The sequence below is a fragment of the Artemia sp. Qi Xiang Cuo genome, chromosome 2 (assembly GCF_049724085.1).
Source record: "Artemia sp. Qi Xiang Cuo chromosome 2, ASM4972408v1, whole genome shotgun sequence".
NCBI lineage: Eukaryota > Metazoa > Arthropoda > Branchiopoda > Anostraca > Artemiidae > Artemia > Artemia sp. Qi Xiang Cuo.
Genome location: NC_142795.1, coordinates 11,818,928 through 11,846,407, shown reverse-complemented (window position 1 = coordinate 11,846,407; position 27,480 = coordinate 11,818,928). Strand labels below are relative to the sequence as shown.

Below are 27,480 nucleotides of genomic sequence, written 5' to 3'. Positions count from 1 at the left end.
ACGAAGACGGTGATGGTAAATATTTGTTTAAAAATAGAAGAGCCTGGTTTTGAAGAATTTGTGTCAGTTTTACATTACATCTGAATGTTGCCAAATATAACGGGGGGCATTACGCGTGATGGAAATGAACCAACGAAAGATAAATGAGACGCAAGAGTCTATATGGAAAAAAATGCTGAAACTTTCACATTATACCGACCCCCTGAGCAACTTTATCCCGTAATCTTTTGTAGTATTCATTATATGACAGATTTTCATCAATAATAATACCCAGATACCGGAACGAAGTTACCCTTTGAATTTTAATATTTGTAGCATGATCAAATATAGTTGAAATTCCTTGAGCATTCTGCCCAATTCTACTATAAATGATGAATTTGGTTTTTGAAGCATTTAGTGACAAACGATTAGCTTTTAGCCATACAAGAAGTTGTGAAAATACGATTTGCAGCTTCTGATTGAGATCCTCTTCCGAATATCCAGTTAGTGATGATCCGGTATCATCAGCGAAAAGAACATTCAGACCAAGGTTTTCTGTTGCTGATGGAAGGTCATATATATATATTATAAAAAACAGTGGTCCCAGGATTAAGCCTTACGGGACGCCAATATATGAAAACAGACATTGATCTAAAATTGTGTCGTTAATCATAGTCACTTGGGAGTAACGACTTAGGTAAGATGCGATAAAATCGTGTGCTGGTCCTTGTATCCCACCGTGGTTTAATTTATACAACAATATTTCATGGCTTAACGAATCCAAGGCCTTCTCAAGGTCCAGAAATATACTCGCCGGGATCCATTTTTTGTCCAGACACTCGTGAATAAATTGTACCATATTTAATATAGCATCCTGCGTACTATGCTCTTTTCTAAATCCATATTGAGTTTTTGAAAAATAATCTTTTGAACAGAGAAAATTATACATTCGATTATAAAAGCAACGCTCCATTACTTTAGAAAAACCCGAAAGAATAGAAAGGGGTCTATAATTTGAGCAATTAGTCCGGTCACCACTTTTATATAGTGGTAACACTTTCGCTTTTTTAAAAGAATCCGGAAAAGTTCCCGATCTAAATGACAGATTTATTGAATGACACATAACTTTATTAATGCTAGGAAAAATGACTTTAACAATATTGGTCGACGACTCATCAATCCCCGGGGAATTTCCATTATTTAAAAGCTTAACAACCTTAGCAAGCTCTTCTTGTGTTACCGGAGTTAAAAACATAGAATTCTCAGAAGGACTTCCTAGGTACTTAGGATAATTACATTGCCCATGGGACATATTACGTTGGAGCTTATTAGCTATTGACTGCCCGATTGACACGAAATGAAAATTTATGTAATTTGCCATTTCTAGTTCCCTTTCAATTGTATTACCATGGGCATCCCGTATTTTTGATGGTGAAGAAGACGTCCGCGATCGATTTAAACATGAGTTGATTAGTTCCCAAGTTTTCTTTGGGGATTTACTTACTTCATTAAAAGAATCGAAATAAAATTTCATTTTAGCATTGCGTATTATTTTTGAAAGTAGGTTTTTATAATTTTTGAAGGTTCTTCTATTTTCATCACTTTCGAAAGAAAGTTATGTTTTATTGATGTCAAAAGGGCTGGCAATATCCATGGTTGGATGGGTTGATTATATTTCCGTTCTCTTTTTTTTACCCTTGGGCACGACTCATCAAGTGCAGCATGACATCCCTCTAAAAAATAATCCGTCGCAGAGTTTATTTCATCAGGATCAAATACAGGAGACCAATCAGTTAAATTCAGTTTATCCTTTAGACATACTAGATTTTTTTATTAATAATCCAGCTTGCTGTTTCTGGTGATTTTATTTTATGAACCTGGTATCTCACATCAGAAATTAAAAAAAAATGATCAGAGAAATCCGTCAGAACAACCGGTGAAGACGTGGCTGGTGTTGTTAAAAATATGTTGTCAATGAGAGTTGCACTAGTCGATGCAACACGCATTGGAATTGTAAAAGAAGGAATTAGGGAATTCGATGACATTAATGTAATAAATTCGGTTGTATGGGTATTTTCTTTATATTCTAGTAGATTTATATTAAAATCTACCATAACTAAAACATCCTTATCATCCAAAGGTGCTAGTAAAGACTCCAGAGATTACAAAAAAATGGTATTGGGGCTGACGGGGGCTTATACACAACACAAACTTGAATTTTTTTAGTCCCAAGCCGACATTCAACAGCCAGTATTTCACACACTTTTTCAACATTATATTTTTCCAGTTCTGGCAGTCGCTCAAACTGCGCTCCATCATTTAAAAATAACCCAAGACCACCTTTTTCATGGACTAGTCGATTCTTATCAACGAATTTATATCCCGGGATTTTCACATTATAACGTGTCTTATCATTAATAAATGTTTCACAAATCCCCAAAATGTCAATTTGATTTGCTGGCAATAAATTTGTTAGTTCATCAATAGAACTCATGAGACCTTGTACATTCACAAACCCCATTTGCAATGAATTATCTTCAAGTCTGTTTATTTCATCAGGAGAAACGTACGATGACGGTCTGATTTTAGAAAAAGTGTTGTTTCCTCTTTGACCGAATACATGAAAAGTTTCAGAAAGTAAAGATAGGTTAAGGGGTTTCCCCTCCAAAGCCACCAGTCTATCGGTCCCCCCCGCACCCGCAAACTTTAAAGTCAACTAAGTAATAATCGAAAGATCCCACCCCGCGCCAGTAAGCCCGCGTGATAAGGAGCCCGTACCACTGCCGAGTCATGAAAACCAACTATGCTTATCATCCATCGAGAAGACCCAAGTTGAGAATGTATAAGTAGAACAGAAATAACTGGGGAAGAAATAATCAAAATAAACTTGAACCGAGCTAGCCTAAATAACACATCAACATAAAAAATCAACATATCTCAAACACAAAAACGAAACAATTATCAATCTAGAGCGGGATTGATCTAAAATCATACACTAGTCGCCTTTAATATTTCTTATGCTTTTGCCCACTGCGACTCAGAATCCGATTTATACTCTAGCCAGAGTTTAGCCCCTTATTGTTTCACTCGTGTGAGTTGCGCGGATCCATTCTCACTCATTTCCTCACCCTTAGACAGTAACTCGTTTCTAATAGAGTTTAATTTGGTTGGCAAGTCCGTGCAAATCTGGACCCCAGTTCCTTTCATCTTTGATATTGAACTAAAGATTGATAGAATATCTTATTCTGCCGACACTGTTACAAAAACTGGAGGGGTGTTCGGCTTACGGCTAGACACAGTTGACTTCTGAGGCACTCGGTAGCACTGTGATAATCGGATTTTATCCGTGATTTCCATTTTTGATGTCAGTAACGTAGACACATTCGTGAGAACTGACTGTTGGTTTTTCTCTTTCGGTAATCCGAAGATGATTAAGTTGAGTTTTCGGTATTTTACTTCTATTTCCAGCAGTTTCGTATCGATTGTATCAAACTTTGACTTTTGCTCCTCAATCTGGCTTTCTAGACTAGCAATCTTCGCATCACGAGACTTCAATTCATTTTTCAAAGTCTGAACCTCATCCGAAATCAAGGACAGTGTAACAGCAAACTCTTTTTGTTGGTTAATTATGAGATCCAGTTTCTTTCCCAGTACCTTCATTCCATCATCAAAAGTTTTCTGGCTGACTGACGACATATTTCTTTAGCTATAAAATCCGCTCTCAGGTGAGATTTATGTTTTCATTTAGAATTTCATTAAATACAGACTTACTGGCAAGTATCCAAGCAGTATCCAAGTGACAGAGTCTAAGACCGGTATAACTAGTCAATTAAGTTCACTCGTTGAATGATAGATTGCTATGTCTCTAATTAAAAAATTCTGACGTCACAGCTATAACAATTCACTAATACACAGTAGTGGTCAAACTTGTTAGTTACGCAAGCTAAGCTGTTGAGATTTTAAGCATATGTTTTATCCGACTGAATTGAAACTTATTTAGCTGTTAACTCTATGAACTCTAATTCAATACTGATGTCAGAAGCATTGCATTCATTCTGGCCTCAATATCTCCTTAGCCACTTATGCTGATGACATTTTTTTACCTCAGCCAAACTTTGAACAGAATTTTAGAAACTTTCCAAAAGCTACAAACAGAATACTTAAAATTTGGTCGCGAATTCTATGCTGAAAAGTCTCACTTAGTGCTTTTTAACTGGAAAAGCCCAATTTCCGATGAAATTGTACTTGGAAATTCAAAGATCCATCCGTATGTCCAAATTTTTTATCTTGAAATTCCCATTAGAAATACAATTTCTCACACTAGTCATCTCGTAACAGAACACATCAAACGCTGCATATCAGCTTCATATGCTTCTATAATCTCTGCTAAGCTTCGGTTTTTTCGGTTATCTGTCAACTCTGTACGAAGCTGTTGTTCTTCCCAACATTCTCTACATTGTACCCTTCTGGAAAGTTCTTACACACGCTGATAAATTGAAAATCTGCTCCACTTTCTTCCGTTTTGCAAAATACCTACAGAGATATCCAATTTGGACATGCAGTTCAAAGCTCATCAATAGTCTTCATATAGCAGACCCTACTATAGCTGTTGCTAAACTTATAGAAAGACGCAGCCAAAGATTTCAAAACATGCATAGAACCATCTCCTTCAACACTAGTTACATTGTTATACTTGTAAAGTACTCTTTTGCTTTGGTTTTGTTGTTGTTATTTTTTGTAGTGCTCTGTCATTTTCTTTTTGGATGAAGATAAGTATTCAATAAATAATATTAATAATAATTATAAGAAAAACTATACTATAACCTGTAATACAGAAAATTATACTTTGATCCATTTGGACAGTTATCAAAAATAGGCCCCAATGAAGCAGAAAATATAGAAAAGACTACAAAAACAAGGGGATCAAACTCTTTTAGTACTTTCTATTTAAAATTTTATGCTGCAAGTAGCTAATCAATAAACAGTAGCAAAAATGTAGCCAGGCCTTGTTGTAAGGGTTTGTGAAAAGTGACAAAAACATCCTTTTCCATTTAGAAGTAAAAAAAAGTGACGACATGAAAGAAGTGACAAAAAAGTAAATTTGACAACACATCCCAAAATGGGTCGAGATACAAAATATAGGTCATAATTTTGAATAACTTTGCTAAAAGCTTCCACTATAGACTAGTCTAAAATACAATAAACTAGCATAAGCAGCATGTTGTTTATTTTCAACTAGCTTAATAAGTAGCTTTCTTGTATTGTTCAGGGAAGACCCAATCAGAAGACTGAGATAAGTCAGCTCTGGGACTGGGATGATTTTTGAATCACCAAGTTGTACATTGTCGGGGAATATTCTACTAGATCAATTGAACAATATCACTTGCAATTTAGACAGGTTAATTGATAGGCTTATACTGCAATAAAAGGCTGCAAGTTCTTGCAATAGAACGGTGCAAATTCAAAAGGTCATAAAGATAACAAATTACTGAATTATCCAGGCCAATGGATGTGGAACTAATAGGTAAATCATCCTGGGCTTGAAAATCAGCATTGTTATATATAGCTGGGAACATAGTCATACCTTGCTTAATTTAGACATAAACAGAGTCTTCATCTCTAAGCATATAATAGTGGTATTATTCCTGTCTATGGGCTCTTCTGAAAGAAACTATAATAACAAGAGATTAGTACTACATAGTATATTTGGTAAATTTTTTATAGTTGACTACATCTAAAGCAAATATACTAATAAATAAAAGTAGCACAATTTGATTCCTTATTTTATACTTTTTACAAATACCATGGCCGCTTTTATGATAAAACATACTACCCCCCTCCCCTAATGGTCGTAGATATAGCCCTAAGATACACAAGAAATCAAAAGAAAACACAAAAATAATGAAATAATTACTTTATACTATGCAACATATTTCTACTCATTCGATTATCTAAATTATTTCAAATAATACTTTATCACAGCAATTATATTGAAATCCCTTAACAGAGTGTTTTACTTGGTTAAGAATGCAAGAAAACTAGTTTAAAAAGAAGACATAATGTCCCACAGGCTGTAAAACAATGAAGACATATATTATTAGGGCTAACTCTGGGACCATCAGGGGGAGAGTTGGGGTGCATTATCAGAAAAGTGACCACAATTTTTAGATAGGGTATAAAATAAGGAACCTAATAATACCACTTTTAGTTTTTTAGCACATATTCTTTAGATACGGTCAAACCCAACAAATTTACCACATATTTACCCATTGTCTTTGATTGCTAGAATCATTTCATCCCTTTGTCAAAAAACATTTTATTTTTAACTGGGTCTATTGCATCATCTCATTATAAAATTCAAATGTAAAAACCATTTTTTCAACTGAAAGTAAGGAGCAACATTAAAACTCAAAACGAACAGAAATTATTCTGTATATGAGGGGTGCTGCCCCCTCCTCAATCCCTTGCTTTTCATGCTAAAGTTTGTTTTAGGACTTTTAAAAAAGCTTATTTTTCTAATTAAACTGTTTTTGTGTTTCAAGAGTTATTCTTAAAGAATTGGGACAAAAGTCTAACTTAAGCATAAAGAGCGATTTATTGAGAAGGGGGCAACCCCCCTCATATATGGAATAATTTCTGGTCGTTTTGAGCTTTAATGTTGCTCAGTAATTTCAGTTTAAAAAACTTGTTTTTTTATTTAGTTTCTGATAATTTTTCAAATAATGCTAGTAAATCTGGCTCACCCTTCATGAAAAATTCCTTCAATTATAGGCTACAAGTTCATCAAAGTTTCACTGGACACTTGCAATAAAACAGCACAAATTCAAAAGGTCATCAACATAGCAAAGTACTGACACTACTGAAGTATCTAGATCCATAGATATAGAAGTAATAGGTAAATTATCATGTTTGTTACCTGAAGTGCCCCCCCCCCCTCGCGACTGCAGATCGTAAAATGGCAAAATGCAAACAGTTCGATCTTGTCCTAGTTTGTATCGATCTTGTCCTAGTCTTGTCATAAGGGGTGTCTTAGATCTTGTCCTAGGACACCCCTTATGGCCATCAATAGTTATTAAAACCACCAAAGACCAGACAAATCAAGCTAGATATCTAGTATTTTGCTACGGTACCCACTCTGAGCATAATATAGCTGAAGCTCATATCCACAAATGGAATGAGCCCTTTAAAGAAGCTTGTACAAGGACAGATAAAGATGTAAATAAGGCTTTTGAGGAACAGAGTTTATTCCCTGATATTTTCAAGACTAACAGTAAAACCTACTTGTCTCTACCCACTAAAACTAAAGCAAAACCCAACCTAGCGTCGTCAACTCCGACTTCTGCAGCAGCATCAACTTTAAAGGAAATCATAAATGAAACTCAAGAGGAACTAATGAATACTAAGTCAAACCTAATGAATAACATTTCTTGTGTCGTGTCAGACACAATAAAAGATCGCCGAGCTTCGAAAATTATCACTGAAGATATTTTGAACGAAGTTTATATTTCTATTTTGCTTGAATATAATGCTAATTTGAAAAAATTGAAACAACCCTTCAAAAACTTTTATAATGCTGTGAGCTTGAAAATAAAATTTCTAAAATAGAAAACAGGGTTTACCAACTTGAGCAGGGTACCTTACTTGACACCCTAATTTTCTACGGTGTGAAACCAAACCCCAATGTGGAACTGATGGATAATCTTAATGAAGTGAGAACACAAATAATGGACTTGCAAGATTTCAAAAAAATGCAAGACCTCTTAAAGGCTAATCGATTCCGTATTCCTGCTACTCAAACTAGGAATGTGAAAATTGCCCCCATCCTGGTAAAATTTTCAAACTTGGATATTGCTCGAAAATTATTTGCAGCAAAAAGTAAGTTGGCTAAGTCAGGTGTCTAAAAACATTACTAAAAAGCGTCGCGATCTGTTAAACGCGGCTCTTAGTACCTTTGGCCCAAGAAGTATTCGGTCTGATCATAGGCAAGTTCTAGCCAAAGTTCCGGGTGAAACTCTTATACGTAAAATAAATTATTTGCATGAGCGTATTAGTATGTGACTTTTAGTATTTTTCTTGATTTGTAAATACCTTCCTCAGGTCATTACTTTTCATTTTTTCTTTTTCATTTCGTTTCATTTTTTATTTTATTTATTTTTTCTTTTTGTTTCTCTTACTGTGCTAATGGTTCATTCCAATAATACCTGCTGTGCAATTAGTTATTTATGTGTTTGTAATCCTTTGACAGGTTTTTCTTTTGCAATCAATTTAAATAAAGATTTCTTTTTGGTTCATCTGGTGGCTAATGCGGGGCTCCAATGGCGTCAATAAAGTTTCTCTTGAAAGTGCGAACCATAAAGTTTGTCCAACTCACACAAGGATTTAACCTTATTGACAATACAGCAATTTTTCATAGAAAGTAACTAAAATAGTCAGACATGGAGCTGAAAAAACCATCCTTTTGAGGATTTCTTATGTTTAATAATAAATGAAAATATTCTTTGTGTAACCCTTATTCTTTTACCAAGCAAAATATTTCAACAAGTATACACTATTATATTCGTAGACATTGATTTGTATGTTGTATATTTAAAATTTTTCACACGTCTTTTGCTATTAGTTGAACTTTGCAGACTTTCTTGAAAAAGTTCAACAAAGTTCAACTTTATTCCGATAGCAATAAAGTCAACAAATATATGGAAAGAAAACAGTTTATTAACTTTGTGGACAGCTTTATTAACTTCATTGATGCCGTGGGAGCCCTGCATTAAATGGACTCCAAGTAGCATCTGCTTTTGTGAATATTTTAAGCCATGAGAGTTGCCTTTGAGAGCTTGAAAATAATCCTTTTGATGCAATTAGTATCGTAAATAATTCTGTGGGTCAGGCTAATCAAAATCCGATTAATATAAAGCCTATTTGTAACAGTAAATATGTTTCGGATTTGGGGAGAGAGGAGTTACCAAAGGAAATTATTCTCTGACAGCACTTCAGTTTAACATTCAGGGTCTCTCCTCGTCAATAGACAATTTAAGACAAATTGTTTCGGATGGACAGCCTGATGTTGTGGGTTTAAGTGAGATGTTTTTGGATTCTGGTAATGAAATGCATTTGGATATCCAAGGTTACAAAATGGGACATATAAACCACTGCAAGATGGCTAAAGGAGGTCTTGCCATGTATATATCTTGCAATTTGCATTATTGCTTGCGTGATGACTTATCAAGGAATTTTGAAAGGTATTTTCGAGTCACAATTTATAGAAATTAGATCTAATCATAGGCAATATTTATCGTTCTTTTAGTGGTGCTGTTCCGTTGTTACTTCGGAATCTTGAGGAAATACTTGACATAATACTGAAACGTCCATGTCAGTTAATCATAATGGGTGACTTTAATATAAATTTGATGGATTCAAACTCTTCGGCTTCAGTTGATTTTCTTTCAACCATGCTTGCGGCTGGAACTCTATTATCTACATCCATCCCCACAGGAGTAACTAATGTTACAGCTTCTTTGATTGACAATATCTTCTCTATGCTTAGTTTGAAGGAAAACTCAATTTTAGTTAATGATATCTCCGATCATTTTCCAATATATTCTCGGTTCAGCTTTAAACAGGGGAAGAGTAACCGGACTCAGGTGTTTGATTCCTATTCTATTAGGCTTGGCGAGACAGAGTTATCTCTTCTTTGGTCTAAATTAGCTAAAAATTCGTGGAGCTTGTTTGGTAATGATAGGGATTTTTCTTGTTTATTTGAGTCCTTTTATGGAACCATAAAAGAGGCTATTCTTAGCATTTGTAAAGTGCCAACTTCTAATCATAGGTCTAAAAGGATTGTTCCTCTAAACCCATGGATGACATCCGGACTACTCAAAAGCTGGAGAAGGAAAAATACTTTCTGGAAAAATACGATTTTTAAATTGTAGAGGTTTTTTTTAGTTCACAGGATGATCTTGTCGATGTAGTTCATAAGCTATCTTGTCATGTCCTTGGATTCTGTGAAACTTTTCTCATAGACACGGCTCCTCATAGTGCTTTTCCTGGATATCAATTTACTTTCAAAAACCGACTGACAAGGCGCCAAGGTGGTCTAGCAGTATTAGTTAAAGAAGGTATCTCTTTTCGACGCCTTTTAAATCTATAAGGTTCTCATGAGGAAATACTTTTTGAAGTAATGGTAACTGAAATTAGTCTTGGAAAAAAAGATATAGTTTTTTTCGTAGTATACCAACCTCCTTCTTCTCCAGTCAAGTCTTTCCTCTCTAAACTCCATGATTTTTTGCATCAACCTCATTTTAAAAACAAAGATATTATCCTTTCCTGATATTTCAATATTAACCTTCCAAAGGCTTCAAATAAATGTTCTGTCGATTTGTTGTCTTTTTGCTTTTCTGCATAACTGCCTCCTACTTGCCTGATAACTACACAAAATTCGGATTGCTTTACTTCGCTCTTTGATAATAGTTTTATATCCTTAACAATTAGAGCTAATTTTGCTGTTTTAAGTGATATATCAGATCATTTCCTGCTGGTTTCAGATTTAGCTTTTACTTATAAAATACCGCAGGTAAGTAGGGAACGTCAAGTACGGTTAATAAGTAAAATAACATTAAAGCACCTGAATGAAAGCCTTGGTCTATTGGATTGGCAGGATGTAATATCCACGGAGGATACAGATGTGGCAACTGATACTTTCCTAAGAAATTTCAATTGCTGCCTTGATTCTAGTTGCCCATCTGTTACGAAGAAAATTTGCAGAGAAAAATTTCCTATAAGGCCGTGGAAAACGTCTGGAATTTTGATATCAGTTAATAAAAAAAAACAGTTATTTAAAAAGCAGTTAAAGAATCCAACTGATTATAATATTAAAAATTTTTAAATCTTCAAAAATAAATTAAATGCACTGATACGATTGTCGAAACATAGGTATTATAAAGAGTCTTTTGAAGAAGCTCAAAATTCTCCTCGCAAAACGTGGTCTTTAATTAATTCTATTATTAAAAAACAAAGGAATTCTAAGTTGTCTGAAATTAGTAGTTTAGAAAATGGATCGACTACTAACAAATTGGAGAAAGTGGCTGATGTTTTGAATACTAATTTCGCTAGTATAGGAGAGAAAATTGTTTCATCAGTAATGAACCAGTTTGATTCACGTAGCAATAAACATTTTTCTTCATACCTTCCATCTCCTCAAAGTAATTCAATTTTTCTTACGTCTATTTCTCGGTCTGAAATAACAAAAATAGTGTGTGATCTAAATCCAGGTGATTCAGCGGGAATTGACGGGTCTAGTTCTATAATTGTTAATGAAATATTGTCTGCAGTAATTTTGCCATTACAGCATATAATTAATCTTTCATTTAAAAATGGAGTTTTCCCGTCTGCTTTTAAAGAAGCAAGGATAATTCCGCTTCACAAAGGTGACTCTCCTGAAAAACCATCAAATTACCGCCCTATTTCTATTTTGTCAGCATTTTCTAAAATATTTGAGAAGGCAATTTATAAGAGGATCTATGACTTTCTTAAATCGTTTAATTTTTCCACTAATTCCCAGTTTGGTTTTAGGTCTGGACACAATACTGAGCACGCTATCATTGCTCTCATCCAATATATTCATGAATGCTTAGATAGAGGTGAAATTCCAGCAACAATATACTTGGATTTTAAAAAAGCATTCAATACAATACCCCATTGTTTTCTTTTTCGTAAATTGGATAATTGTGGTGTGCGCGGACCGGCGTTGGATCTAGTTAAATCTTATCTTGATACGAGAAAGCAACGAATAGATGGAGGTAATCTTCTCTCTTCGCCTGATCCTCAGTCCTCGATAGTTGGGGTATCTCAGGGCTCTGCCCCAGGTCCTCTGCTTTTTCTAATTTATACAAATAATCTTCACGACGCTTTTGCAATCCTATGGCTCGGCACATATTTTGCTGATGATACGGCAGTTTTAATTTCTGAGAGGACTGACGAGAAGTTGGGGGAAAAACTTGATGCTGCATTTTCTAATGTTCTTGATTGGTGTTCTTCAAATTTCATTGGTTTGAATTTATCAAAAACTAATTTCATAATTTACGGCAGGAAGTCAAATATATGCCCTCGTATTACCCGAGTTACTTCTTCAAAGTGTCTATTATCAATATCTCGGGTGAAAATGATAAAGTACCTTGGACTTGTGATTGATGAAAGCTTATCTTTTAAAACACACATTCAAAATATACGCTTAAAGATTTCAAGGTATGTTGGTTTAATGTGGAGGTTGAAGCATTATTTGCCCTACTCTGCTTTACGAAGCATTTATTTTTCTCTGATTCAGTCTAATATTAATTATTGTTCTCTAGTATATTTATCTACATTTAAAAGCCATATTAAACCAATACAGATTTTACAAAATAAAGCAGTAAGAATCCTCAAACTTTTTATTTCATCGCCTATTTCACTTCCAAATAAATATACTTATCTGGATATACTTCCAGTTTCTGAACAATTCACTTTTGGAGCGATTATTTTCAAATTTAATTACATTAAGAAATTACCGCCATATTACCTCAATAAAAGTTTGTTCTCCCGATCATAAGATTTACATGATTATAACACGCGACAAAAAAAAGAGTATCTACATTGACAAGTACAGTACTGAGAGATCTAAATTCGCTCCGTTCGTGTCAATAGCCCGGTGCTGGGATGCTCACAAGGATTTTATTGATAAATTTTCTTCTATCCATTTAATAAAAAGGAATCTTAAATTTCATTTAGCTCAGGATTATTTTTAATTAAGTGTCTTTTTAATATGATTAAGTTATTTATTTGGATTGTTGTTCTAAGTGAATGTGGGCCTCTCGGCTATCTTTTAGTATGAATTTATATTTGATAATATTGATCTTTTTTTTATATATTTATATTTGGATCCTGGGCTAGCTGCTACTTTCATATTATTGTTGTATTATTGTATCTTTGCCGTCGTAATTATCTTTGTACTGTAGCGTAAAATTTTTTATTGTATCTTTGTCTAGGCCTAGTTTTTCGAGCTTGTCTCCCCATGGGCCTATGTCAATTATATACATGTATATGTTAATAATAAAATGATTGAACTTGAACTTGGAGAGGTTATATATGCGCTACAGTTTCAGCAAGTGCTACTCGTCTTTGTCAATTCAAGATCTACCGGAATATATATAATTCCTTGTGTAGAGGCAAAGTGTGTGTGTCTCAAGCGTGCTCGGATTATTGTTTTGTATAAGGTTTGACCATGAAATGATCCAGCAAATTATCGACCAATTTCAATTTAATCAGTATTTAGTAAAATCTTTGAAAAGGCTATGCTTTCTCGTCTCCTTACTTTCCTAAAATCTAATTTTTTTTTAATGATTTTCAATTGGGTATGCGAATGAAGCACTTCACTGAACATGCCTGTTTGACCCTTTTGAATTTTATTCATTCTGCGTTAGATTCGGGATTGATTCCGGCTGCTATATTCCTGGATATTCGTAAGGCTTTTGATTCCTTAACCCATGAAATTCTTCTATCAAGATGTCTCATTTTGGCATATATCTAAGGGGAAATGTATTTTATTGGCTTCATTCTTATTTGAAGGATAGGTTAATTTCTGTTGATCCACTTTTCCGGTCACCCTCATAAGTGAATTTCGGCGTCCCCCAGGGATCAGTTTTAGGGCATGTGCTATTTTTGATTTATGTAAATGATCTTTATTATGTTTTTAAAAATCAGAAACTTATTAATTGTTGTAGATTTTGTCATCCTAGGCCTTCCCTTGCCCTCGTGGCAACTATAGTTCACCTTCTTCTGATGTCCTTGTTTGTTTTGCTGATGACAGCACACTTGACACTTCGGGAAACTGCGAATCAGAGCTTCGATTAAATTTGAATATTTTTGAGAGAGTAATTTTATGTCTTGATGCAAATTATCTTACCCTAAATTTTTCGAAGTCCAGTTTTTTTTTTATTTTTCGCGTGTTTCTCAGCTTTATCCCCAGTTATCAGAAATTCAAAATCCTTTTTCACTGCTTGATCCAATCTTACGTTTCTTACTGTCCAATAGTGTGGATGTCTACCTTTCCTTCATTGTTAAAACCACTTTCTAAGGTTTACAATAAAGATAGAAACCTCATTCAGGAAACTAATTGTTAATTAGTTATTCCATTACATGATCTTGAGTCACTATACATTCTTTCATGTGCATGTTTTACTTTTGCTCGGCTTCATGGTGACCTCCCCCAGCCACTAAGTGTTCTGCTATCTTTTACCTCTGATCAAAATAATTATTATCTTCGCAATATGACAAATCATGTTCAAGTTCCATTTACTCCTTGCATAAGGTAAGATTTTCATCCTTTAATTGCGTGTCATATTGTTTGGAATAAGTTGCCTGAATCAGCTCAAAGGTACAACTCATTCGATTCGTTTAAAAAAAATTGTTAAAAATCCTTTGGCTACTTAGAAGTTATTTTTATTTATGTTTTTATTTTATTTTTTGGAGTCTATTTAATCTACTTAATTAATTTAGTTTATTTATTCTATTTTTTTCTATAATTTTCATTTTATCTTTATTTTCTTCTCCTTTTGCTCTTCAGTCTGTGAGTAAGTGATCATTTTAAATTTTCTTTTGTTTTTCATCTCTGAGTAAGTAACTCATTGGTCTTCCCCCTTCTATACAGGCCAATGAGCCTTTGGGGGAATAATAACATGTATTATTGTATGTGTATTTAATGAAGAATAAATCTTATCTTATCTTAGTACTACATAGTATATTTGGTAAATTTGTAGTAGTTGACCACATCTAAAGCAAACATACTAATAAATAAAAGTAGCACAATTTGATTCCTTATTTTATATTTTTTACAAATATAATGATAGCTTTTCTGACAAAACATACTACTCCCCCCCTCCCCTAATGGTCCTAGATATAACCATAAGATACATAAAAAACTAAAAGATAACACAAAAATTATGAAATTATTACTTTATACTATGCAACATATTTCTACTAATCAGATTATCTAAATCATTTCGAATAATAGCCTACTTTATCACAGCAATTATATTGAAATCCCTTAGCAGTGTTTTCACTTGGTTAAGAATGCAAGAAAACTAGTTAAAAAAGAAGACATAATTTACCACAAGGTGTAAAACAATGAAGACATAATTATCAGGGATAACTCTGGGATCATCAGAGGGAGGGCTGGGGTGCATTATCAGAAAAGTGACCGCAATTTTTAGATAGGGCATAAAATAAGGAACATAATGATAGCATTTTCATTGTTTTTTAGCACATATTCTTTTGACATGGTGAAGCGCAAAAAATTTACCACATATTTACCCATTGTCTTTGATTGCTTGAATCATTTCATACCTTTGTCAAAAAACATTTTATTCTTAACAGTTCATGGTAACAAACTGTAAGTAAGGAGCAACACAGCTCAATAGTAGCCAAAACTCCAAAAAACAGAATTTTGATGCCAATAGATATGTCAAATAAATCAGATTTTTATGCTGATTTCAAATATATAAGTTTCATCAAGTTTAGTCTTAACCATTAAAAGTTATGCGCCTGAGAAAATTTGACTTATTTCTGAAAAAAGGGGAAAGCACCCCCTAAAAGTCATACAACTTTAATGAAAATCACACCATCCGATTCAGCGTATCAGAGAACTCTACTGTAGAAGTTTCAACCTCCTATTTGCAAAAATGTGGAATTTTGTACTTTTGGTCAGAAGAAGGATCACAGATGCGTGTTCATTTGTTTATTTTTGTTTTTTTGATTTCCCCAGGGGTGATCGTATCGATCCAATAGTCCTAGAATATTGTAAGAGGACTCATTTGAAGGGAAATAAAAAGTTCTAGTGCCCTTTGTAAGTGACCAACAAAGTTGGAGGGCAACTTGGCCCCCTCCCACGCTCATTTCCCTGAAGTCACCCAATTAAAATTTTGAGATAGTCATTTTGTTCAGCATAGTCAAAAATCTAATAAATATGTCTTTTAGGATAACTTAATCCCTCACAGTTCCCAGGGGAAGGGCTGCAAGTTATGAACTTTGCCCATTGTTTGCATATTGTATTGGTTATTGGGAAGTATACAGACATTTTCAGGAAGTTTTTTTTTGGTGGGGGCAGGGGGCTGGAGGAGGGGGTCACTCGGGAGAATCTTTCCGTGGAGGATGTTTCCTTGAGGTAAGGGACATTTCTATGAAGGGGGCGCCAGATTTCCCAGCATTATTTAAAAAACGATCAGAAATTAAATTTAAAAAACTAAATTTTTTCAACTGAAAGTAAGAAGCACCATTAGAACTTAAACGAACAGAAATTATTACGTATATGAGGGGGTTCGCCCCCAAGTCCATACCTCGCTCTTTACGCTACAGTTTTTTTTAGTGCCTTCAAAAGAGCTATCTATTCTAATTAGATGGCCTTTGTGATTCAGGGGTTTGTGAATAAAACAAAATTTGAACTTTAGCGTAAAGAGCGTGGTATTGACTAAGGGGAAAACCCCCTCATATACATAATAAAAAAACAATAAAAAAAACAAGCAATATGGCTCAATAGTAATCGAAACTTTTAAAAAAATAATTTTGATGTCAATAAATGTATCAAAAGAATGGGCTTATAATGCTGATTCTAAATATATACATTTTATTAAGTTTAGTATTACTCATCAAAGGCTACAAGCCTAAGAAAATTTACCTGATTTTTGAGAGGGGGGAAACATCCCCAACAAGTGAAAGAATTTTAATGAAAATCACACCATCTGATTCAGCCTATCAGAAAACCCTATTTCATAGGTTACAAGTTTCTATCTGTAAAAATGTGGAATTTTGTATTTTTTGCCAGAAGAAAGATCACAGTTGTGCTTCTTTTTTTTGATTTTCCCAAGGGTGATTGTATCGATCCAGTAGTCCTAGAATATCGTGAGAGGGCTCATTCGAACGGAAATTAAAAGTTCTAGTGCCCTTTTTTAAGTGACCAAATAAATTGGAGGGCAACTTGGCCCCCTCCCATGCTCATTTTTTTTCCTGAAGTCACCCAGTCATAATTTTGAGATAGCCATTATGATCAGCATAGTCGAAAATTGAATTAATTTGTCTTTGAGAATGACTTAATCCCAACAGTTCCCAGGGGAAGGGCTGCAAGTTATAAACTTTGCCCATTGTTTACATATAGTATTGGTTATTGGGAAGTATACAGGTGTTATCAGGAGACATTTTTTCTAGTGGGGGGTCGGGGTTGGAGTAAGGGTTACAAGGGAGGATCTTTCCTTGGGGGATGGAACATTTCAATGAAATGTTTCCATGAAAATTCGCCTGATTTCCAAGCATTATTAAAAAAAAACGATCAGAAATTAGATTAAAAAACAAGATTTTTTCAACTGAAAATAAGGAGCAACATTAAAAAAAACGAACAGAAATTATTACATATATGAGAGGGTTTGCCCCCTAGTCAATAGGGTGAATCAGGGAAAGTCCGACAGTGGGGTAAGTCCGATACCAACCTTCAATTTGTCTATGGTCCATTGTATCTGTGGGAGGCTTTCATATTTTCTTCCATATTAGTAGCAGTAGGCAACAGTGCCATCAACTTCTGGCAGAGTTAGCACGCCTTCTGTTCAGAGGGTTTTGAAGTTTTTTGGACGGCGTTTTTTTAGGAACACAGGTAACTGACTTTACCTTAACTTATGCAGATTATAAAGTAAGAGAGATAGAGAATTTTTTTTTCCTTTCTTAGAAACTAGAAGACCAGGAGCATCTTCTTGTTTTTTCTTTTTAAACCATCTAATGTTATTAGTTGAAGAGATAAGAGTGGTGTCGGTCTTACTCCCGATAAAGCGCATCTGGGGAAAGTCCGACATGTCAGACTTGCCCCCTCTGGGGGAAGTTTGGCAGGGATGTCGGACTTACCCCCTTTAATCAAAGATTGATATTTTAAATAGTAGAACAGATTATAAGCTTTAAATAATAAAGGTTGAAGCCAGTAACCATCCTTAAATGGCTTTACTAACTTAGTGGAATGTAGTGTTGTGTTGATCATTCATGAATTGCAGTTCTGTGCCTGCTTTTGTTTATCTTTCTCCCCTGTAATTTTTTTTTTGTCTTAACCTTTACTTGTGGCATGCCGTGTAAAAAGTGTAGCAAAGTAGAAATGCTACTTGGCTTGTATCAAATTTGTTGGCAGATTTTGTCTGAAAATAACCTTTTTACATATAAAATAATTTTTGCTCAAAGAAAAGGTGTCAAAACACAAGTCGTGCTCCGCCGTGCAAAAAGGTGGGATAGCATAGTAGCAATGCTACTGGACAGTTTTCATGGCCTTGCAAAATTTGTTGGCATTTTTTTTTTCAAAAATACCAGTCCTTCCACTATCCCCGAATTTTTGGGGATTTCCCCCAAAATCTGTCTTCTCATAAACATTATCAAAATCGGTTCCTAAAAATCCTCTTTCTTTCAGGGTTGCCACCCCTAGTGATTTATCACTGACGACAATCCACCCCTAGTAACTATTACTTTCACTTGACTTGAAATAATTTTTTCACTATTTTCAAAAGTTTATGTCTCAATTATTTACTACACATCAAAACCAGACATAGATTACTGAATTACTGACCTTTCTTCCTATGCTAGTAAAAGTATACTGACCTTTTTATAGTTGTAGTACAGTGATCAATAAATATTAAGAATGCAGTTGGGTGTGTATTATTTTTATAATACCAATATCATTGGAGTGTACAACTCAATCCATAAACTACCAGCAGTAAGCTATATACTGTATACTTGAGACTTTGAATACTATACACCATTAGCAGTATTAGAGTAAATATGAGACAGTACTTTAATATGATTAAATATGATTAAGAAAACTATTGATATTTCTAACCGCAAGCTATACTTAGTTACATTTGTTACTTTTCTGAAAATTTTACCTATAGAAATACTTCTTGCTCAAAGAAAACCTGTCAAATCACGGATTTTGCTGCTAAAGTGTTGGCAGCTTTTGGAATTCTGCTACTGGCTGTTTTGGAATTTTTTGCACACCTGCTTGTGACAGGTTTTCGAATACATTCATCAATTCATTCATAATTCCCCTTCGAATAAATTCATCAATTCATTCATAAGTCCTTTGTCTTTTCTAGATGCCAAGAAATTATGTTTAGAAAACACAACGCGGGGTTGGAGGAACATATGATGCAACTCAGCTACAAAACGCACTAGCAGAGATATCTTCAAAGAGAATGTCTATGCTACAGGCTTCGAAAGTATTTCAAATACCGCGCACTACCTTGCATGACCATCTTATGAAGAAGACAAAAGTCAAAAAAACAGTTTGTGGTGGAGGGAGGAGTCAATAAAGTCCTGCTAAAATAGAAAAGAATATGGCTCAGTTTCTCCAAATACTTTGAAAAGCGGAGCATAGGTCTGATCAAGCATTAATTTTTTTGACAAAGTCCAAGATTCTCTACTCAAGAACACATTTCAAACAATAATTAAGTACAAACGCCCTGGTACTGACTGATATGTGGGGTTCAAGTGCTAATACAAAATTTCACTAAAGAAACTTGAAAGGTTAGAAAACAAAAGACTTTTGCAGCAATCCGACCCCTTCATAATGTATGGTTTTTATGAGCTGTTGTATGAAACTGCCACGGTAATGGATATTCTTGACAAGCCCCAGTTTGGTTTAATTTGGATGAGACATCTTTCTGCAGGGATCCTGGCAACACGAAAGTTGCAGGAGCCAAAGGCTCACCAGCCACTCGTATAACAGGTGGTAATGGACGTGAAAATACAACTGCCTTGGTTTGTATCAGTGCAAACGGAGAAAAATTCACACCTTTAATAGTTTTCTCTGCAAAGAATACCTGGACCTCATGGATACCTGTAGATGGAGCTTACCCTGGTGCATCTTACTCATCTACCAATAAAGGGTGGATGACGTCTGATCTCTTTATGAACTGGTTTGAATTCCAGTTTCTTCCTCATGTAAAGGGAAAAGCACTTCTCATCTTAGATGGACATGGCACACATGCTCTTGCAAAACTTGCAAAGCTTTCTCTTGCTCTTGCAAAACTTGCAAATGAAATTAACGTGACAATTCTCAAGCTACCTCCACATGCTTCAACCTCTCGATAAAGTGGTTTTCAAGAGAATGAAAGTGTCTTTTGATCAGAATCTCTCGAAATGGCAGAGGGAGCACCCTGGCAACATTCTGTCAAAGAAGGATTTTGTATATCTCTTATCAAAGGTATGGGATACCTATTTCACTCCTAGTCTGATTGAAAAGTCGTTCAAAGCAACTGGAATCTTTGACCTGAGTGTTCCAATGAGAGTAAACCCATCCGTAATTGACCAAACCAAGTTTGAACCTACCAAGTTGAGACGCTATGCACAAATGAAAATGGAGCAAGAGAAAAATTCAGGCACATCTAAAGTCACAACCACTGTCAACACTGAACTAGAAAAAAATACCTTTTCTGTTACCTTTAGTCCAAAGAAGTTGCTTGGCAACCAATCAAAAACTTTTGAAGAGATTCTTCTTAACTCAATCAAGCGGCCCGACCTACCATCAGTTTCAGAAATAGAAAAACGGAAGAAAATTGCAAGAGAGGCAGAAGTGATAACATCAAAAGAACATCTAGAGGTGCTTAAGAGGGAAGAAAATCTGAAAGCAAAAGGCAAAGGGAAGAAGAAAAGTTGAGATGGGAAGGGTATAAAATCTAAAAAAAAATTTCCTAAGAGGGAAGCCAATAGAGATTTGGGTGATAGCAAATCAGACATCAGCCTTGAACTTGGCTCTGATGAGGATGATCAGAGTATTCAAGATACTATTCAAGAAAGTGACAACAATGACAAGGAGACACCCAGTAAGCAAAAGATTGTTCCCAATCTAAATGAGTACTATGCAGTTAGATACAATGCAAGGAATGACGAACAAGGTTACATAGGAAGGGTTCTAGACTTCCCTGACGAGGGAAAATTTAAGCTCAAGTTTCTTCACTGCTTGCGCCTTGCCACCTACTCTTTCAATTGGCCAAAGAAAGACGATTTCGATACTGTAGATGACAAATACATTAAGCAGGACCAGTAAACTTAGTGGGAAAACCGGACCATTTGAAATACCCCAAATCCGTCAGGTTATTGTATCGTACAAGGCAGTTACTAGCAAGCGTCAGTAGATCTTTGTTTTATGCCCATACACGTAAGCTACAACATATATGAGTAACTTTTTGTATCTGGAGTCAAACCATATTTTGTGTGATATGTTTTTCTTTTTTAAAATACAAGCAATCATTTACATTCAGTGATTTGTGCACCTCGGCTATGATTCTTGTAACGTTTATCTGTTGGGTAAGTCCGACACTGTCGGAGTTACCCCACAGCAGCAGAAAAAAGTATGGTCTGGCCTTTTGATGCCAGTCAGTTTGGCATAAAAATTGTTTGCTTATGGACTTATAGTGATTCCTCGATGCCCTTTAAGATGGTGAAGTCATATTATTTTTGACATATTGTTGAAAAAAGCTAGTAAGATATGTTGCACTTCCCCCAAAGCTGGGGTAAGTCCAACATAGCAGGCTGCACCAACTTTGAGACCTGGTGATGGGCTACAAGCACATTATATGTGAAAATCATAAAGTGAATAATATGGGAAACTGTTGTAAAAAAAAGGTTGATAGAAGATGATATGACAGACTCATAAAAAAAAATCTTGAGAGTCAATTTAACAAAAAAAAACATGTTAAGGTGTCGGACTTTCCCCGATTCACCCTACCTCGTTCTTTACGCTAAAGTTTTTTAGTACTTTCAAAAGAGCTAAAGGTTTAAAAATGTAAACAAAAATAGAAGGAAACATAAAAATATGATTAATAGAAAATTTTTGCATATCATTTTCATATTTTGTATGTAACCTAGGGTTATAGCTGGCCCTCTTTGAGGAGCAGGAAATTCAATTTTCATGGTAGTTAGCATTACTTTTTGAAAGAGGGTAGCACTAGAGAGTTAGGGCTCTTCTTAAGGAAACATGCTAATAAAATAAAAGTAGTACCATTATTTAGCATGTATATTAACAACTGTACAAATCATTGTAAGAACCCATTAACATTATATGCTGACAAATGCAAGCTCCTAGGACAGGCCCAAATTAGCCAGAATCACTCAACAATTCAAGAAGATTTAGATGAACTATCTAAATGGTCATCTGAGTGGGGTTTGCAGTTCAACGCATCAAAATGCAAAGTCCTGCATCTTGGACACAACAACCCTAGACAAAAATACCATATTGAAGATGACCCACTTGAGGCTGTAAGTAAGGAGAAGGACCTCGGGGTATTTGTTGATGATGAACTCTAAGTTCCACAGCCATACACAAGCTCAAGTTGCTAAAGCAAACCAAACCCTAGGGCTCATAAAACAAACGTTTACCACCATGAAGCCATGTGTGGTCAAGAAGTTGTACAAAGCTAAAGAAATTGGAATGACCCTGGCATCTCCCCTGTATAAGATGGATGTTAAAGCACTCAAGAGTGTCTAAAGACAAGCAGCCCAGTTTATAACAGCTTTGCAAGACAACCCATATTAGAAGTGTCTTGTGTCCCTTAAACTCCCCACCCTAGTCTATTAAAGGAAGAGAGCAAATGCAATTGTTACTGGCAAACTACTCAAAAACGACCTCTCAAGTCAAGTTTTCTCCTCATCCCTTGCAAGTACAACAAGAGGTGACACAAAGAATCTGCAAGTCCCCCATTGCTATCAAAGTGAGCACCAGCACTTCTTCTCTGTATATGCTGTCCCTCACTGGAACAGCCTTGTCAAAGCCACCATCCAGTCCCAAACCATAGATACATTCAAGAAAGGAGTTGATTGTGACTGGGCTAATGGAGATTACAGGCTAACCTGGGATGTCACCCCACCAGCAAAATGTTCTATAGGAGGCTTGTCAGCACCTTATCTTGCTGGACACACAATTTAAGGTAATTTAAGATAATTAAATTTATAGTTTTATTCTCCATTTGATATGTCATTTACTCTGACAATGCACAGCCCCCCTTTGAATGGTCTTATATATAGCCCTAATAATATATTTTCCCATTAATCAAATCTAGTCATATGTCATTGATATTTTGTTAAAATGGGTATTCTTGCAATCTGGAATGTATCTTTGTCTGTGATCAGGTATGTAATTCATGGAAATATTATTTGAAATGATCTAGAAATAGATAATAACAGAAGGGAACATGATAACTTGTTTAATTTAAACATGCTGCATATTATAAAGTAAGAATATCATCCTGCAGTGTTACTGGAAAGTGTTAATTATCAAATTGAATAATACTCCACTTTTGTTACTAATCCATAGTGTTTTTCTTCAGAATAGTCAATGAATAAGAATGATACCATGCAAGCATGTCAAGCTGATTAGAGTGATAGCTCCCTATAAAGAAAGAGCACTGAATGATGAACTTTGTTATGTTTTTTTTTTCCAGCCTATTTGAGTTTTGCCAGACTTTACCTTCACCATGATCTCCCCCTTTACAATGCAAATTCTCCATGTTATTAACTTGCATTTATTAGGGAACTTTCTTTAAATTATGCTATCTATGAAAGTTTGTTTAGAAAGTGATTGCTACCTCTCCTATTGAACCATTTTAGTTTATTCAACAGACACAGAATATGAGATATTTCTTTACAAAAAATTGCAAATAAATATCTGCAAGGTATTGGTTTGGTACCCCTACTCTCCATAAGGAAACACTAGCCTATAGAATTCTGGAAACTACTTGTAAAACATTCTACAATGTTCACTGATACCATTCTGAAATAGAGACCACTATACTGTCCCCCCCCCCTTTGTGCAAATACATAGTCTGAATTGTGAAACTTAATGAATCTTCACCTAACTCAAACACTTTCCAAGATAGCAAAAATCCTCTAAACAAGAGTTTTAATGCATTTTAGAAAGTTTTGAAGCAGTTTCCAGAATTTGACAGTGTTTTCCTATGGAAAACTGGAGTACTAAAACAATACCATTTAGATATTTTTCAACATTTATGAGTATTTTTGAGTAATTACTGTACCATGGACTGTTTAAACTATGGTGCATTATAGGTTATTATTTACCATAAATACTGTAGTCAATATATATGAGATTCTATAACTGACATATAGACAAGGTGAAGATACTAGGCTTATTTGTTTCCTTTTTGCATTCTTATTGTAAATATAAGCTGCTAATCAACTCACTTTTTTTTATAAATACCTCCTGGTCTTGGAAAGAGGTTAGGTTATGAAAATCAAACTTTCAGGGATGGATCTGCAGACTAAAGTATGTCTCAGGAGGATATTTTTAAGTACCTATCTCCACTCCTTCTCCCTCTAGAGGGCATTGACATTTGATGAACTTTAAAACCCTTGTGTTATAAAAGTGAAACCTTACAAAATAAATGAAGTACCAAAAAAGTATTCCCTGCTTCTCATCTTTCCTCAATCCCAATTTATGAGGTTTCAAAGAACTGCAAATACATTTCCTAAATTTAGAAAAAAAAACATTGATATGGCTTAAAATCCTACTCAAGTAACAGGAATACCATTTTCAAGACTAAAACCAGAGAAAATGAACTGAAAATTAAGGTATAATTTTTTTTTCTCAAAATTCCACTAGGTGGACCTGTCAAGTAGACAAATTTTTGAGACTTAGAAATCAGAAGAGTCACAAAGTAGGCTGGCAATACCCTTCATGGAGTATGTTTTTGGCCTTTGATTCATTGCTGAAAGTTTTATTTTCCTAATCTAACCCCTTTCCAAGATAGTGAAAAATAGCTTGTCTAGAATTTTACCTACCTCCCTTCTCACCTGATTGTTTTAAATAAGTATTTTTGGAATATGTTACCATTGAACAACCTATTTATAAATTATTGATACATTTTTAACCCCTTTTCAATAACTTAACAAGTGTTGATAACTACTATGTGTGGTTACAAAAATGAAATATCTTTGGGGCTGCTTTAAGCACTCAATATGCAAATGACCCCTGAAGCAATTATTGAAATATGAAAGAGCATAAACATGGCATCAACTGATGTTTTCAGTTTTATGTTATCTAAATTATGTGGTCTACTGCAAGTTTACCTAGAAAATTTACTGACAATTCTTACTTCATGAAATGCAGAAAAATTGTAGTTAATCAGTCCTAAAAACCACTTATATTTAATTTACTGTCAACAACCCTAATTTGCATATTACATATTTTACAACTATCCCCAACTATATATTTTCCATGCATTTTGCCATAGCCTAAATAACTCTTTGGTTCAACTTAGGCCTAATAGGCCTAGGATTAACTGCTTTAAAGATTTTGCAGTTAAATATTAACTGTAAATTTATTGTATAGTATGAATTAATAATTGCTTTCTTAATATGTGTCCTTCTAAATAGGCATAATTATACACTGATATCACTTCCTGTAATTATAAAGTAAAAATTTCATTATTTTAATGTATTGTTTCAGTTTTTAGATAGTCCATGGACTGTATATGGGACAACCAGGGGGGAATACATTTAAGAGTAATTGTATTTGGAAAGAGCATACAAAAAGGAGTCAAATAGTATGTTCACCTTGTCTCAATGTCAGTTAGGCCTATGGAATCTTGTGTATATTGATCAACTTTGTTCTGAGAAATACTTTTGTCACTTACAAGGATTTCTGATCAGCATGTCTAATATTAGACGATCTTCTATTTGATAAAATCCTCTACTGACCAAACGAACCAGCTGTTTCAAATCACTTGGAACTTCTGTGACAAATTGATCCGCCATTTGCTCTTGCTTTAAAAATCATTGCTCAATCCATACAATGCTGCCAATACTTCCACACCAGAAAATGTAAAATCCGTTACCGTCGCTAGAAAAATCCCAGAAAATGTTTTTTGGGATTAAGAAATCCGACATTTTTCCTGGCATGCTCGTTCTTCAATATTGCAATAAGACCTGTTAAATCAAGTCCGGCAATCAGACAGTTTGAAAAGTCTAGCTGACTGATATTTCAACGACGGAGAAGGTAAAACTCATTTAGTCTTTTTGCACAAAAAAGAACATGGACAGAGGGTACCCAAACAAGTAAACAAGCTGTAAAACCACAGTTAATAAACATGGCGTAAGAAAAAAAGCTTATCAACTACAGGAAAAAAAAATCAGCGAGTAAAAATTGGTAAATATACAATTTTTTGGACAGGATCTTCATTCACTTGTACTTAGTGCAAAAAGAAGGACAATATTAAATAAAATGGGTAAAATGCAGTAAAAGGACAAACCTAATAAAACACAAAATTTAATTCAAGCCAATACATTTGAACATTCAGAAGAATTTAGACCTGCCAAGGAAGGCTGAATCCACGGGGTGGGGATTACCGGGTTTGCGCCGTCCCCTAGGAAAAGGTTTGTCCAATATGTAAAAAAGTAGCACAATGCATACTAACAAATTTTTGATTATTTCATTAAAGTTTTAACCCCCTCCCCCCAAAAAAATAAATCCTGAATGCCCCCTTGCTGGCAAGTGATTAGCTCTTTGACGTACTTTGAATAAGATGGATTACAGAACGAATGTTTAATCGTTAATTCTACATCCGAGATTTATTTATTTATTTATATTTTTTGCAGTCGTATTCTATTGTTTTTGCTATTAAGCAGCTGTTTTAATTTTGTCGTTTGTTCTGTTACCATTTTTTTTGTCTCACGTTATTTTTATACATCGATTTCTAAATTTTGTATATATAGTGCCCATTCTCTTACTGCCAAATTTTAAATAAACCCACATTAACCCAGGTTAATATATTAAATTCAAAATCCTTGTTCGGCAATCGTAAAAAATACATGTTAGACTTTACACACATGTTTAAAGTGTTATACACTTTAAAACATGTTTACTAGATTTTAAAAACATAATTAGATGTTTAATAATGCATCTAATTTGAATCTATTATGCACTTTACTGAGTTACAATCGAAATTTTTATTTTTAGGTGAACTTGATTTTTTTATTCATTTATTCTACTACATCCTCTATCTATTTTGAAATGAGGTCTCATGCATGGCAATATTTATTATGTTTATAAATATAATAAATGTGTATGTTTGTAAACATAAGAAACAGGCTAACGGCTTGCCTGTTTTGTCATTATTCAATCTTTCAAATGTTTAAAACTAATGTACGTTCTCCAAAATCTATAACAGCTCTGAATTTTAAGACATTATACGAATCTTTGGGAACATAGGTAATGACTGTAGAATTTTCATTAGAACGGTTGCTAAGCTACAATTCTAATCAAATTTTCTGTCTCACGGATTCGTAACAAATTACACAAAATTCAACTGCACCCAAAGCGAAGCACCTGGGGGGCAAGAGATTGCGGCCGCTTCCCTTATCTATCGTCTACAATTTTAATTTTAGGCATCCAGCCATTTATTCATATATCTTGATGGAAAAAAAGTTTCAGGCATAGATCTAACAGTA

At 34.6% G+C, this 27,480-nt stretch overlaps 1 protein-coding gene across 1 annotated transcript in view; it reads right to left on the bottom strand.

The window, feature by feature from the left end:
• Positions 1-25,807, bottom strand: part of TfIIEalpha (transcription factor IIEalpha) — a 51,646-nt gene extending 25,839 nt beyond the window's left edge. The window contains exon 1 of the mRNA XM_089107979.1: positions 25,668-25,807. Coding sequence (XP_088964105.1) covers positions 25,668-25,788 — 121 coding nt within the window. The 5' untranslated portion in view covers positions 25,789-25,807. The remainder of the gene's footprint in view (positions 1-25,667) is intronic.
• Between the last annotated feature and the right edge of the window lie 1,673 nt (positions 25,808-27,480).